The sequence below is a fragment of the Rhopalosiphum maidis genome, chromosome 2, assembly GCF_003676215.2.
Source record: "Rhopalosiphum maidis isolate BTI-1 chromosome 2, ASM367621v3, whole genome shotgun sequence".
Taxonomy (NCBI): Eukaryota; Metazoa; Arthropoda; class Insecta; order Hemiptera; family Aphididae; genus Rhopalosiphum; species Rhopalosiphum maidis.
This window is the reverse complement of record NC_040878.1, coordinates 30,705,899-30,723,465: the sequence shown is the minus strand read 5'-3', so window position 1 is coordinate 30,723,465 and position 17,567 is coordinate 30,705,899. Positions and strand designations below refer to the sequence as shown.

The 17,567-nt window shown below is 28.1% G+C and overlaps 1 protein-coding gene across 2 annotated transcripts in view; it reads left to right on the top strand.

Moving 5' to 3' along the window:
- The window catches only part of LOC113553033 (alkaline phosphatase-like), a 212,595-nt gene that overhangs the window by 173,447 nt on the left and 21,581 nt on the right, over positions 1 to 17,567 (top strand). For both annotated transcript variants that reach the window (XM_026956150.1, XM_026956149.1), the window contains exon 8: positions 13,385 to 13,791. In XM_026956150.1, the coding sequence (XP_026811951.1) occupies positions 13,385 to 13,791 (407 nt within the window). The remainder of the gene's footprint in view (positions 1 to 13,384; positions 13,792 to 17,567) is intronic.

Here is a 17,567-nt window from a genome sequence, read left to right as displayed (position 1 = left end):
GTGATCGTACTTTCTTTTTTATTTTATCCCAACAGCGTGAGCCATCCCCCCTTCCCCATTAACATTCCGCGATCACCAGAATGTTAGTATTTTAATTTCATTTAATCAATATACAATTTCTGCGTATTAGACATGGTTGATTACACACTGCCTATGCATCTTACCTTTATGTTAAAATTGAAATTTATCTTTGAACTTAAAGGCTTTAGTGATGCATACTGATATTAATCATTTACCATTTTTAAATATTCAATAGTTCCTATAATACACTTGCATTGGTAGTAAAGTTTTACTTCGTTGATGTGTATCTGCGTGAATGTGACGTGTGTTGACTTAATGACACTGAGATTTTATTATCGAAGATTTATTTTTCTATGAACAGAACATAATACTCACTTTGTAATATACCTATTATCTTATAAAATGTAGTTTTTTAGAACATTTAGTTTATACCATAAGTAACTTCAAAGAGCTTTATTTGTAAAATTAATACAATTATAACAATTTTTTTGAAACATGTGATGGAGTATTCATTACACTATTTAAGAAATACTACGATAGTTAAGAACAATTTTAAAGATTAATACTCTGGTCTGACATTTCTAAAACCGTGAAATATGAAATATGGTCTAAATAAATATGGAACCAAGCCAAGCCTTTTAACATATGTTCAATATAATCGTACCAATATATATATATATATATGTATATATATATATATATTTAAAACAATTAATAACCGACATCCAATACCAACACAGTTTGTCACAGATCAAACTTTATACAAAAACCAATGCAAGAAAAAACACGAAATTTATATTTATTGTAATTACTAGCAATTCGTATGTTAACCCTAATCTGACCCTAACCCTGACTCAAAAATGCACTAATATTATATTAACAACAATTTAATGGACAACATATAGATTTTATTAAAAAAAAAATAATATACGAACATATAAATATCGCTCCTCACAAAATGATCCAAATTAGGTTAATAAATTAAACCTTTAAGATATTGTGCTGTTTGCGTACTGACAAATATTTTCTCTAAAATGATTGTACATTAGTAAAAAAATAATAAAATTGCAACTTTATTTTTAATATAGTTATAAAAACGTGTTTTAAAAAGTAATACTAAAAAATCAAACATTACATACAGTACTACTACGTATGCATTTCATTAGGTACTCAATAGTATACAACTCTAATATTTCAAAATCTTCTGATGATTTATACAATTATTGAAAATGATTAAAGACTTAATTTATAAATAATTTTTATAATTTTAGTGTTATAACACTACTGAATACTTAATTCGATACTTGTAGACAATTTAAAGTACCTTCAGAGATTAAACAAACCTGATTGCATCTGTTATACTTCGAATTTAATATCCACATTTTTTCGTGTAACTTTTATTATTAGAAACTCTGCTTTTAAAATAGTTGACAAACTACTATCAAGTTAAAATGAACTGTAAAAACCTCGCGCGTGTCAATGTTTGATGGAATGTTTCACCCGAATAATAGATCCTGTATATTCACTTTCGAGTGAATCCAATACACCGAGCATTGAATTTCGTCGTACCTACTGTTGTGCAGGTGATGACTGTTCTTTTTTCATCTTCTCCTCTAATTCCAAACCTTTTTGACTTTAATATCCACCCATAGACTCACTCGGTCCTTTTTCCCATTCGCCTGTGACATTTGAGAGGCAATGACCCAATAATGGCAAAAGCGATTGCCATGGCCCACCCACATTCTGTCCATTTGTATTGTCCGTACCCAATAATAAACGAAAATCATTCGATAAAAATAATGTAGATTATTCCAAAGGGTTTTTCGAAATGCACAATAAATACGTTTTGCGAAATTCCACTGCTGAATTATGGTATGCAATTTTATATCACAAAGATACATTAAGTGAGTACTTCAAAGTTACTACCTTTACAATATAACATGTGAACGTGCTTTGTAAGAAATGTTTATGGTTTTTTTTTTTGCCCACTTAGAATATACCTACCCGCGAATACCATTCTAGATTACCATTCAAGTAAACAAATTTATGTTCAATCTCTAAACAGTCAAAATAATGTTTTTAAAATAAAGTTTATATTTCAGATTTTTAGCAGAATTTATTACTACTTACTTATATTATTACCAGATAAACTTTTAAAATAAATGTCTCGTTTTTTAATTTTAACTCATCTTTACGCATTATACCATTGTACATAAATTAATTGTAATGTATATTGTTATATTTTTATCGCATAAAATCGATTATTTTTTCCACGATACAAACACACATCGAGGTATTTATTATAAATAATTGATTACCATAACTATATTAGTTACGTCCAAACGATAAAGAGCGTTGGCGTAAATTGAACACACAGAACGTTTCGGTTATTGTAATTTGGGGATAAAACGATACGTATAATCTCGGTTAATTTATAATCTTGGAAAACACTAGCAGCCGCGGCGACGCCCGATGGAAGTTTGCTAGTGGTAGAATAATAATAATAATAATAATAATAATATTAGTTGCCCCGGGTAGAAGTGGTCGACGAGCCAGCAGTCGGTGTGGGGGCTACGGAGCGGGCGGTGACGGGGAAATGGGGTCGCGGGTTCCGAGAGTTAACATCTCCAGAGGTTAGACGAAAACAAATTGTGTCGGCTGAGGCTTTAACCGGCCGTCTGATTCATGATGGCACTTACGGGCTCTGATGCCAGCCCCCCCTCCCCCGACCGCACCGCCACTGCCATTGATGCACGGGAAATATGATAGATAGATGGCACGGACGGCTGTGAAACGGCATCCGGTACTTAAGGATAAAGATATACGCTCCGAAACAGTAAAACGGAATTGCGGGGTTTTCAGTTATAAACAATCGTTTTAAACGCCACCACGCATAGTCACATATAATAGTATTATAGAATACCTATGTTTGAAGTATACACGGACAGTTGACAGTCCGCATACGCGAAGATCCGTGTTTTTATTGTAATACTAGTATACAATAATATTATTGTATCATTGGGTTTATATTTATATATATATATAAATCTTTTTTTTACGTCAATCCACCAATGTAGTGTTTTACTGCACACCGATGACTGCAGCATATACATTCTATTGTGGAATAAATGCATTTCCGCACTAGTTGCTACCAAACTTAAATGATATGTAGCTTTTTAATAATAACAATAAAATATTTATCGGTTCACAGATCCGTTTAACAATATTTTATAAACATGTATACATACCTACGTTGTATTTCATACTCTGAAGCTTGGGTTTTCAAACATTTTGATTCCTTATACATATATGTTTTAGAATTTATAATACAAAATAAATTTTCACATGCACTACTCCACTTAACTACTCTACGTTATAAAAGATTTTGGGTGGTTTGTGGTATTTTCCGTCTCAAACGGGTTTTCCGGGAAATAGCATTACAGTACGCCAAAAGTATACACCACTAAATAAAAAAGGGTCCCTTGATCCGTTCTGAATCTAAAAAACCATTTTAAAATCCCTTTATATCAAAATAAACAGAAGAATATTATATTGAAATATTGTTAATTTTTGATTTTGAGCAGTGTGATGAATATATTGGTCTAACAATGATGTATTTCTTTTTTTTGTGGCTGAACACTTTTTATATTATCAAATATTCAATCTTCAATGTAAGGATTATTTTATTGTAGCAAATTAAATCAAGTTTGTTCTTTAGATTAACATAAATATCATAACATTTTCAAAATAACCTATGTGTTGAATTTGTATTCAATGATAAATTATCGCAAATAAAAAAAGATTCTGAGAAATCTGTTAGCTTATATTTATATTGATATTTTTTTTGTCATATTGATTTTAATTTGTACAATGTAAAAAAAAAAATTTACGATAAGCACAATATATGGAGGTCGACTTACTACTACTACTCACGCCATGAAGTACTATTATTGAATAGTGTATTTAATCAAGCCAACCAAGCTCTCTAACCTCCATATATTAATATTAAACTTAAAATATTTATAAAAAAAAAATCAAGCTTATATTTATTTTCTTAGTTTAATAAATTGGTTCCATTATTAAATAATTACGAAAAATCTTTTATTCAAATTTTCAATTCTTAACTATAAAAATCGTACATTTATAAATTTTTAACTACCTACCTATTAAATAATTTGCATATTTTTGTGATTTTTAACAAATTTTGTGAAAATGTTAACTTCAAATACTTATAAAAAAAATATGTATATATTTTTTATATAATAAGCATTATCCTAATATTTTGAGCAAAAAAGTCATTGAAATACAAGTTCCACGTTATTTTAAATATCAGGTCTCTTTATCCGTTTTTCAATAATTTATTATGTGATGTAAAAAAAATCTATTACTTTTCTAAGATTCGTTTTATCATTATTAATTGAAAATGTATTATTTGATATTGATTTTACTAATATAACATCATGATATTTATATAAGAATCATTAGAAAAGACGAGTTCTACCTACCATCTTACTAAGAATAATATATATAAATTATAAAATATTTTTAGAAATAGACACTTACACGCCGTCGTCATTCGGAATCATTTTTCGTATGTAATAATTTATCATTAAATTGAAATTAAATACAACCATTTCAATTGACCTACTTAATCACGAGGTACACTCGAAACCTACTATACAACAGACCGAACTCCCCGGTTTTGAACATGAAAATATTCGACATTAATTTATTATACGTTATAACGTATAGTGTAATTTTACCAACATAACTATATTTAATTTTCTGTCAAACACTTAAAACGTAGGTAGTTGTTTTTATAATAATAATTATTTTAAATTATAAGAAGTAAAAAAAAAAAATCTTATAAAATAACTCAATCGATAATGATTGAAAAATACTTTTGATTAACTGATGTGGTATTTGGCTCAATTTAGTACGATTTCGATTAATATGTAAAAAACGTTTGTTATACTCTGACTACTTAATCAGATATTTATTAAACGTGTCAATGAGTGTTTCTTGTGCAATTTGTTGTTTATTCTGTGAATATGACATGCGTGTATATATAATACAGATTAGATATTTAATACATGATACGATCTTAACTAGAAATAATAATTGAATCATGTATATATATATATATATGTTTTGATTGGAATCATAAAGTCCTACGTAGCTATAATTTGCAATATCTTATATATTTCCAATGAATCGCTTCTTATTCCATGAGACATCATTTTTATATTATTTATATTTCAATGTTTTGTTATTTAATTTTTATTATTTAAATCGTGCTTACCAAATAACATCTCATGAAATAAATTCCACGTAACCAGCTATTACTAAATATTATTATTTATTATCATCAGAAGTACCTATTTATCCTAACTTAAATAATTCCAGTTAACATAGTAAGTAATCTACGTATAATCTACGTTTATAATAAAAATGATTTTCATTTATACATATAACATACCTACAAGCTGTTGATATATGACTACAAGTGTACGTAGATACGTAGAATTATGTTCATACACCTTACGTGATACATCTAAGTCTATTTAATGTCGAAAGCATGTTTATTTTTGTTTGGTCGAAATTACATCGATGAAGAATATATGTAAGAATAGTCATATATTTTTTATTTGCGATTCTAAAACTTTATTCGTATAAAAACGTGATATTTTATTTGTATTATACACCTAAGATATATATATATATAATATAAAAAGTGTAACAAGACTATTTAACAAATTTCCATTACAAATGTTACTATATTTTTTAAATAGTCCTGTTACACCCTGTATATATATATATAGCTACCAGTCATTAACGTATAATATTCATGCGATGGTATCTGTCTTTCAACTCAATAATATCCTATGATTAAACTGTCCTTACACCAAATAATTTTATAAGTATAATATACGCATATTTAGTATAAAGTGTACATTTTAAAATAAATAATTTAACAATATGCATTTATTGTTAAAATACCGGTAATATTCTAAATAAATATGGTAATAATATGTTCCATAAAAAAAATCAAATTTCGATTATAAATATTAAATAATACTCAAATATCAAAAATTATCATAAAATTGAAACTGTTTAAAATAACAATATCAGATAATAAAATAATATTATTATTATATTAATAATATAATTCAATTTTGATTTAATAACCAATTATAAATTCCACAAATAAAAATGAAGAATAATTTCTGCGTCATATAGAATATTATAAACATTATATACAGTGTGATATATTTGTATATCATTGTATAATATTATTTCTAACTGATAATTGTAATGTAAAAATTTAAAATCAATATAGTTATTGATCAAATAAATGCATAATTCTTACAAGAAACTCCAAATTAAAATATAAATACATAAATAATATAATTAACTTCTCATTCCCTATTAGTATTAATTATATTTGGCATTTTTAATAAAACATTAATTTTTTTCTTCAACTTTTTTAATTTCCAAGATAATATATTTAATTGGAAACTTTTAATGTTACGATATTTTTTTAACTAGTTATTAAATTTAATGTATATAAGGTTTCAAATAAAATCAATTTATATAGGCAACTTAAAAACGGGTAATGAAAAAACTGAATCCTTATATAGGGTATCGTTATTATTATAATATTTAGTTATAATGTATAAATCGAAAGCCACAGTTTATGATAATCATATTAATAACTATAATAAGTAGGTATCATAAATATAATTTGCGGGCTCGTATCTATTAATTAAGGTGAATAATATTAGTAATTAATATTATGACAAATAGATTTTATCTATAAATATAATCATGAAATTATTCATGAATATTTCTTACTTTTTTTCTAGTAATAATTTTTATGAACTTATTACTATAAATAGTTATAAATAAACGATTTTTCTAGAAAATAAAAAAATTCAAAATTTACTTAATTGGAATTTTTAAAAAATATATACAAGTTTATTCTAATCTAGAATAGAAGCAAATAAGTTAAGTAGAAGTTATCTTGATTAAAATGTCAAATAAGTAAGTTAAGTTAATAAATCTTAAATAACTTAACTTTTAACTTATTAAATTGTTAATGCCCACTTTGTTATAAAATCAATATAAATAAAATAAAATATTCTCAGTAGTATTATTATAGGCTCTATCAGTCGACTCCGTTCGTTTTATTTTTTTTGTATTCAACGACTTATCATTCAATTTAAATTTATCACATACATTACAGTGACTTACTCCTTAATGATAAGGTATACTTAATACATTCTGTACAGCGAAATAGTACCCACTTGCCTGCTTTTATTTTAATTAAAAATGAGTTGTATTCATATTTAATAATTAAGTAATTAGGTAATCCACCTTAATTAAGTCTTAATTATGGTAAATTTCCTATAATGAGTTGAAATTAAAAATACTTGTCCTACATCAAATATATTAACTTATAATTACTGGATTGATATAATTTATATAAGTTATATTTTAAGTATCAGTTTAACTTAAATTAAGCACAAGAGATTAGCGATGAACTCCATAAACCTTAATTTTGTTTACAAATCAAGAATATTTCCATTACACACATTGAGATATAAAATATTATATTTTTATGAACTCGATAAATAATAATTTTATTCCTTTATGTTCGATAAACTGTAATTACTATTTACCAGAGATTTAAAATAATCCAGCTGTTTATTTCTCAATTTCATCTTTTAGTCATAATATTCTTCAATTAATATTTTAGACTGTGATCGGAACAAAGAATCATTTTACAATGACATGTGTTTTTTTCTTTTTTATATTTATAAACTTTTTCATAGTTAAAACATGCTTTGATTTTTACTTTAGCATAGTAAGAAAGTGAATCAAGTTAGTACTTTAAGGGATCAAAAGTAAAAATCTCCAGTATTTATTTATTAATTGACAAAAAATATTGCGAATGCGAAATAATGGAAAATTTGAACATAACCGTGTTTCGTGTTTTCATGAAATTCATAAATGAATAACCGTTGATACTTGAAGTTTTCATGAAATGTTTTTATTCATTCAAATTTTCATTTTATTTAGGTCAAAACGAATTGTAGTGTAATGTTTTGAAGAATAAGCTAAATTAAAGCTAAACCTAATGCGTTTAAAAAACAACTATAATAATCTTCCTATAATAAGAAACTCGAATACATTTTTATGGGATCAACTTTCTACGAAAAATTCATTTCAATATGATGTGATTGGTAAACAGAATATTTGTTTAAAACATAGGTAAATATTTGTATCACATCAGAGTTGCTTTTATTTCAATGTATTTTTATTGAAACGTTATATTAATTAAAATATATGAATTTATTAAGGTCACTTTTACTTTTAATTATTTATACTTTTTGACTTTTTAAACATACACTCATAAAGACATTAAAACTATATTATCGGTTAGTATTATGTAAAAAAAAAATATATATAATAGTATAATACTATATAAAATAATCAGATTTATTTATATTAAAATATAAAATTAAACATAAAATATTTATTTATTTTAGGAAAAACATTATACACTTAAGCTTTGTTAATATTTAATATTTTAATTACATCCGCGACATTTTTCTCATATTTACCAATTATTACCATACGTGTATAGAAATTGTATTAATACATTTTTAACCAATTTATCTTTAAATAATTCTATAAATGTTTTAACTCTTGAAAAATGAATTTATTGTTCACTTTGTAAAAATCACAGTTTATAATTTAATTCATTAAGTAAATGTTCTATATAGGTACTCACGAGACTTAAGTTATAGTAATATAAATATTAACATTATTTTCTTTTATATATTTTTTATTAAAGAAATACAACTATTGTTTAATATAGCACCTGTATAACTATTTTAATTTTAATTATGAAAATAATTTATCTAATTGTGTTATTGTTTTGATGACAGAACTTAAATTTATTCGTACATATTAAACAAGGCGTTTCTTTAAACAACATAAAGTTTCATACAATACTTTTCTCATTAATAGAAGTAATGATTATAGAAGCTCAGAAATATAATAGAACAATATTTTAGTTTAGTTTTTACCGTTCCAAGAAAGCACCGTTCAGTATTAAACTATTACAATACCCGGGCGCAGTGAAACCTGTTTAAAAATATTCCGGACGAAGGACATTCTTTCTCAGTGAGCAAAACCGTCGATATTGGAAAATGAAATATGATTTTACTTCATTTAAATTGAATAAAATTGAAAACTGTCCTAACTATAACTTCTGATATCTAGCGTTTTCGTTGAATACGATTCTCGTCGTTTTATTCAAACAAAAATATATACGCATTATATTATAATCTTTGCACGTCTAAAAACGTGTTACTTAATATTCACCACGAAGCTAAAAAAAAAATATATATGTATAATTTGTGTAGCACACAGCTGGTGAGAAATTCGATGAAATTAAATTTAAGAATTTTATGGTTTTAATATATATTTTAATAAAATAAAAATGTGACTGGTGGTGTACGTATATACATTTTTTTTTACCGAATATCACACTTATAGATACATGTTATAACTTATTAAAATATATATACGAAACGAACAGTAACAAAATAAATGTGTATAAAATATTACAATTATAATACAAAAACATTCAGTTCAAAATAATATATCATTGTACTTATACTCTGAAGACAGAAGAGCGCACAGAATAAAAATGCATTCATGCGACTCAAATATTCAAGTTATAACCTAAAACCCTGTGTTATATGGCATATGCATCAGTGGTGTCATTTATTTATTTTTTATTTTTTGGATGAAAGAAAGAAAGGTATTTAAGCTATACAGTGTGTTCACGCTGAGAGGTACCACGAAATATTTCAGTTGAATGACCTTGTATTGAAATGGGGTTTTCGGGGATAGAAAAGGACTACCAAAATACACAATTTCAGATAAATTTCAAATTTTTAACCCTGTTAGTACGCGCATGCGCAATCAACTTACTTTTTTTTAAATGACAATACTATTTTTTTCCTACAGATTCGATTAGAGTATTTTTTTTTTAAACAGTTTTTGTATAAAAAGTTTTTTTATAGCTACAAAATTGGCAAAGATATAGTATGTTGAATTTTAAATTTACGAATAATTTGTTTTTGACAAAATTTGAACTAAATTGAACTTTATGTTATTTTAAAATCGAAATAATATTTCCGATATTGTTAAATGCCTATTTTTAGACAGATAAGATAATAAAAAGAACTTGGCGACATTCGCTGGTAATTAAGATAGTAAATCCGGTTCGTTATACATTTATTTTATAAATAATTGTTGATAAATTATTTTCACTGAGACACTGACTAGTAATAATTGTATTAATACTTTAAAACTAGTCTTGTGACAATTGCTATTCACACAAAGTCGTGTTTTTAAACATTTATTAAAATGAATAACAGTGAAAAAGTAGAACTTATTATAATTTTTGGCGAATGTAATCGTAGTTTTCGACAAGCAGCTCGGGTGTACGCAGATCGGTATCCAGATAGGTTTCACCCACATCACAATTATGTCCATAGACTTCTACGTGGATTAAATGAAAACGGTCAATTTCCTAATAATCAAAATAGACAACGGCAGCCTAGACCAATGAAGACACGAATTGCAGGTAATGGCTTACATACGAGCTTATCCACGTTCATCAATAAGACATGTATCTCGACAAATTGGTACATCAGTGGGGGCAGTACATAATATTTTGAAAAAATACAAAATGCATGCGTATAAACCTGAGTTTATCCAACATTTACGAATCGGAGATCCTGAACGTAGATTACAATTTTTGGCATGGTTTAGTGTTCAATTTGAAATCGACAATTTATTTTATAATCGTATTTTGTGGAGTGATGAATCTAAATTTACAAACAACGGAATAATGAATAAACAAAACAATAGATTTTGGGATGATACAAATCCACACTGGTCTCGAGAAACTAACTTTCAGACAGTTTGGGGTATAAATGTGTGGTGTGGATTAATCGGTGGAAAACTTATAGGTCCTTATTTTTATGACGGAACACTTACAGGTAGAAGATATCTAGATTTTCTTGCTAATCAGTTACCATTACTGTTAGAAAATGTTCCATTAGCCACGCGGAGTAATATGTATTTTCAACAAGATGGTGCACCAGCACACAACGCCATCATTGTTCGACAATATTTAAATGAAATTTTTCCCAACCGATGGATTGGTACCTATGGAGTAATTCCATGGCCGGCAAGATCTCCAGATTTGACCCCATTGGATTTTTTTTATGGGGGCATTTAAAAAATGTTGTATATGCGGACCCACCTATTAATGTACAAGATTTAAAAAAACAAAATTAGAGTGGCTTGTAATAATTTAGGAGAAGAACAAATAAACGCTAGCACATCAAGGGAATTTTTAAAACGTTTGGAATCATGTTTGGAACATCAAGGTGGAAACTTTTGAACAATTTATTAGATAGAACTGTTATTGCAAATAAATACATTTTAATTTCAAATTCAAAGTGTGCAAACTTTTATAATTTTCATTATCTTCAATTAGCTAACTTATTTATTTCAGATGTAGGTATGAAGGGAAAAAATGAGAGTAAATTACGATAAAAAAATTGTTCATTTTATCTTATCTGTCTATAAACAGGCATTTAACAATAATATCGGAAATATTATTTCGATTTTAAAGTAACATAAAGTTGAATTTAGTTCAAATTTTGTCAGAAACAAATTATTCGTAAATTTAAAATTCAATATACTATAACTTTGCCAATTTTATAGTTATAAAAAAACTTTTTATACGAAAACTGTTTAAAAAAAAATACTTTAATCGAATCTGTAGGAAAAAAATAGTATTGTCATTTAAAAAAAAGTAAGTTGTATTGCGCATGCGCTTACCGACAGGGTTAAAAATTTGAAATTTATCTGAAATTATGTATTTTGGTAGTCTTTTTCTTTCCCCGAAAACCCCATTTCAATACAAGGTCATCCAACTGAAATATTTCGTGGTACCTCTTAGCGTGAACACACTGTATATAGTATTTTCCCTTTATGATTTTAAGCAGCCCGATAGTTGTTGATAAAAGACATATTCATGATTGTTAACTGTTTAAATATCCTTTTTATTTGTATTTTAAATATATTTCAAATACTTTCAGTAAAAAGTATTTCAAATTTTCAATGTATTTTCAAACAGAATTTATTTATTTTTTTTTTTAAATACTAAACAAAATATGTATGTACCTATTATATTGAACACATCGATGCATTTGGCATTAAGTGAATCAGTACATACTTATAAGGTTAAAAAAGCTATATAGTAAATGTTATCACCCTAATAATAATTTTATACAAGTTATGTTTACTACTCTGATTAAGTATAAACATTAAACAAACGATAGAATCGTTTTTACATTATTTACCTAAATAGCAAAAATAATAGATATTATGTAATATTCTTCTCTTTTTCTGCTATCATTACCTATTGCAGTTAGTATTGTAATTGAATTTATCCTGATTATAAAAAGGTACTTGTTTATTTTTAGTCTTCAGAGAGAGCTTTTTCGAGAAAAAATATTTTAGATTATTAATTTATTATCGTGTCTACGGCGTATACGTACAAAATCATGTGCTTACGGCAATACAATATACATACATGGCAATTGTATTGAGATAAAAATGTAAATCGAATCATGAAAGCGAACAACATTGTAGACATATTTTCAGATCCGGTCGAAACTCTCCTCTCCCGAGCACATATGAAAAACTGAAATAACATCACTTATATGCATATGATGCGTATGCAATGGACGCGTACGTAAAATACATCTCGATTGATTTATTCGCGCTAAATTTCAGCAACAAAGCTATACCATATTATTATGTGTAAGTGATCGTTCCAGTACACTAGTTACAGTGCCATAACAGTTCTATAACGGCGTTGCTTGTTGGCACATCCTCGTCCCGCGCGTTATTACAGTTATCTGCCGTGACATCATATTATATCGCAGTCGACCGGTAGGTATAATATTATGATGTTCGAGATCCGCACGCTCGCGACTTGTGTGCGCGTATAAGACTCGGCAGTAGCGAACCCCGAAAACGTTCGCCCGCAAAGATAATAAATTAATATTATGTACGATACGGCGTAAACAAGGGCGAACCGTAAATTTAATTTTCGTGACACAAAGGCGGCGTCCAAACAAACCAAACGGCGACCGCACACCTCGACGTCCCGCGCCACACTGCGGATCCACTGGGGTTTTTCTTGACTTTTTTAATTTTAAACGTTTTTATTAATTTTTTTTGTTTTTTTACCTGTCCACAGGCGTGGACGCAAAGCCGTCGGACGTGGACGGGTTGCCGTACAGCACGCTGCTCTACGGCAACGGGCCCGGGCACAGCGCCGAACACCGACTGGTGCCCATGGTGAACGCCACGGACGCGGAGACGCACAACCGGTTGCACGGGGCCGCTGTGCCGCGTCAGTGGGCCACGCACGGCGGCGAAGACGTGCCCGTTTACGCGGCCGGGCCGGCCGGCATCACGCAAGCGCTGTTCTCCGGCACGTTCGACCAGTCGTTCGTGCCGCACGCCATCGCGTACGTGGCGTGCTTGGCCGAACACGCCGAGCGGTGTCGGCGGCAGGACGCCGAAGCCGCCAACCGAAGCATCAGCGACGCCGCGTTCGCCGCCGGCAAGGCGGGCGTCCTCGGGGTCGGACCCTCGTCGCAGGTAACGCAATTTTTGTTTTATGGTTATTTTTTATATCGTTTCCAAAAGCTCATTTCGATAACCGAACCGCGGGGCACCGCCAGTTCCGAAACTCTCGAGACTCCGGATAACATTTATTTTCAAATAACCAACAATTATTTTAACCGAACTCGAATGAAAACCGATATTTTTTAAACTATCTAATAAACTATTTCAAATCAATCATAATAGGTATCTAGATATTACTGTAGGTCGTAATTATTAATACTTTGGCAATGTCTGTATTATTATCGCTATACGAGTAACGGTGGTTATGAGCTCAGCCGTTCGTGAGACCACGGTCATAGAGAGTTTAAGATCAAATAAGTAGGTCTAGAACCATAATAAAGTTAATGGCTCACCAATACTAGGTATATCCAATTTAGAAATGAACATGCAATAGTCCACACTCTACGAGAAATCAAAAGCTTTTTTACGCTATAAAAAAATATCTTCTTGATCCCCAACTGAAATAATATCAATTAAAAATTTCAAAGTATACCAATTATTTTGTTGGTATTTGAAGATCTAGAGCTCTTGAACCATGATTCTCATTAACCGACATAGATGTATTTAATTAGCCATCTTGGGTACATTTTCTATGTATATATTTATATCATTAAACTTATGTACAGAATTATCGAGATCTCTCGTACCGGATTTCAATTAGATTTTAGCAGTTAGTAGATGAGACTTGAACAATCAAAACTGAAAGACGCAACTAATATATTAAATCTCTAAAAATAACATATTTTACGTTATTATTGTAAGTAGAGAAATGCATTAAACTGTATCTGTACGAATAGTGTAACTATAATGAGTGAGCTGTGGGGAGGAGTGTGGCAAACGTACAAATGAATTTATACCTAATTAAAATAATTAATTAATTATTGTGGTGGTAATATATCGTAAATAATCTACGAAACTAATTTTATTAAATAATTTTTGTTAACATTATAATTGTATCAAACATGCGGAGTTGTTATTTCACCTAAAATGTGAAATAGTTCTAGGAAGAAAACAGGTAGCAATACCTGTAAATCTTACGTACGGTGTAAAAGAACAATCGTCTGTCGAGTCGTGGACAGGAAGCGATCGAGTATGAAGAGTTTCCGATAATGAATTTATTTTATGCCATACCACAGATTTGATTAAGTGGTGTATCATTATTAATCTATTTTAAACATTACGCGTAACTATATTTTATAAAATTGCATTATTCAGCAATACCTATATAGTTTTAAAATTGAATAACTTGAAATGATCGACTGAAACCAATAATAATAATAATAATACCCACAATTTAACAAATAAATTTAAAAATGAATTTTGTTTTAAAGTTTAAATGAGTATACAAAATTATAAGGTGTAAAAAAAATTTTTAATGATTATTCAAATCGATATTTTTTAATATTTAGCAAAATTTATAATTCCTAAAAAAAATGTTAACAATATTGATATTCGAAAGAATATTGTTAAACATTATAAGTATTTTATAGTTAAAATGTATTATTTTTTTTTTAATAGTAATTTAATAGTTGTATATTATAATATCTACTATAAATTTATTTTTAACCATAAGTCGTACACTTAAGTGCTTGTTTATGTATTGTAACTGATACATTATATCAGCAAATTGCATTCAGTTCTCATCGGTTAGACGTTAGTGCCTCTGAAACTGTCGATTTAGGCGAAAAATATAGAAAGAAAAAAACCGTTATATTACCACACACGTTAGTACCTACTATGCATTTTATCGACGTCAATCCAACAAAACATATTTACTATCTGTAAAAGAAACATTTTAATAGTGTACTCCTATACCCAGTGGAGTCATAAAACGTGAGCATCCATCATAGTTATATAACCACAATTTAGGTTTGTATTCTATAAAGTCAAGTTTTCTCAAAAAAATATACAGTTATGACCGATATCGCGATCATGAACAACTTATTTCGTCTATGATACTTATTCCCATAGACCGTAATCAACAATAAAACAATTCTTGATAAACCGGTATTTTGTTGACATTCAACGGCATTTGGTGAGATCACCATAAACAAGTGTATCACGTTATTATGAGATTCGACACAGAAACATATTTCGAAAAAACTTTTCAATATTTTAATCCATTGATCATAAAATAAAGAGAGGGAAAGTAGATTGCCTATCTACCGTACAACATGTATACTTTGTCATTGAGGAATAAGTGACCGTAATAGTGTAATGCATGTGTTAAATCTGAATTCAATTATAAACCGTTGAATAAAAAAAACAATCTTGACTTCTAAGCAAAGATTTTTAAAAGAATTTAAAAATATCATTGTGTGTATGAAATATAATAATATACGTTCAAATTCTAACATTTTTAAATTCTTACAAATTATATTTATTAAATACATAAAAATAACTAAAACCATTATTTTTTTTGGTTTAAATGTTATTTAATTTTGCCCAAATTTTAACTTAATATGTCCATAATACAAATTACGTATGCTAACGTAAAATACAGAAAACAAAACTATAATATACAAACATTTAGTGAAAACCAAGTATCTACGATTACTCATTTTTAAGTCAGGATGACAGTCAATGATGGCAGACATAAAAAAACAAAATAACCAGTATCGTTGTTAAATCAATATATTCATTGCTTCTACACAGATATAAGTAAAAATTGTTTATTGCATAAACAGAATGAACCAAGTTAGTATAAAAATGTTTGTTTTCGCTTCAAGATGTATTTTAATGAAGTGCTTATGCTACATCGGGATGGCTCTAATATGTTTGTTTACGGCCCAAAGCGAAAACTAGTAAGTAGCAAATTCTGAAAAATACGTAACAAAATGTCTCCTTTGAGCACGGGCTTGAGTCAACAGTCAACTAAAAATATGTATGCGTGTAATATAAAATCTTCGTGCAACTTTACAGTCATATGGTAGGTAATCGAATCATATTATGACGACACATTAATCATGATTAAAATATTTTTCTCATTTGTCTATTATTATATTGAGCAAATCAAAATGTTATTTTAAATATTGAACGGGGTGATGAAAAATGTGTCAAAAAATGCATTTATTTTCAACTTTGAGAAAAGTTTCTAGCAGCAAAATGAACTAAAAGTTGATATTACGAGTTAAAGATAAAAAATCCTAGTCCTTTTTATAATAACCGGGAAATAATGCCATTTTAAAATATAATGTTTAGGGTAAAAATGAATTCAATATATTGTACGAGTATTACTAATCGTTAAATAAATTACTTTAATAGGTATGAAGATTTATTATAAAATATACATATTTAGTAATACTGACTGGACTGTATTTACTTAAAATCAATATTTATTTACGTAATATTTAATTCAAAATATGTAACATATTACAGTGAATTATTCAATGACGTAATATACTCACACCTACTGTACAGCAGATCGATTACATACTTCTCCGTACCTTCATTTTTATTTTTAAAAGTTCAATTTATACTATATTTTAAAAACTTTTATTTTAGTAATTGTAATTTGTTACGTTCTCTATAATAGTAATATAACACTATTCCAGAACGGTATTGAAAAATGTAACAAAAATCTTACTTAAGCCATCAACATTATTTTGCCGGACCTACTAAAATTTAAAATTTAAAAATCTTTTTTAAGAACTCTCTATAGGTTTATGTCCAACAAGTATACACGATAACTTGAGCTAATAAATTTAAAAAATTGATGCAATAAAAAAAAAACGTTGGCTGAATAATTT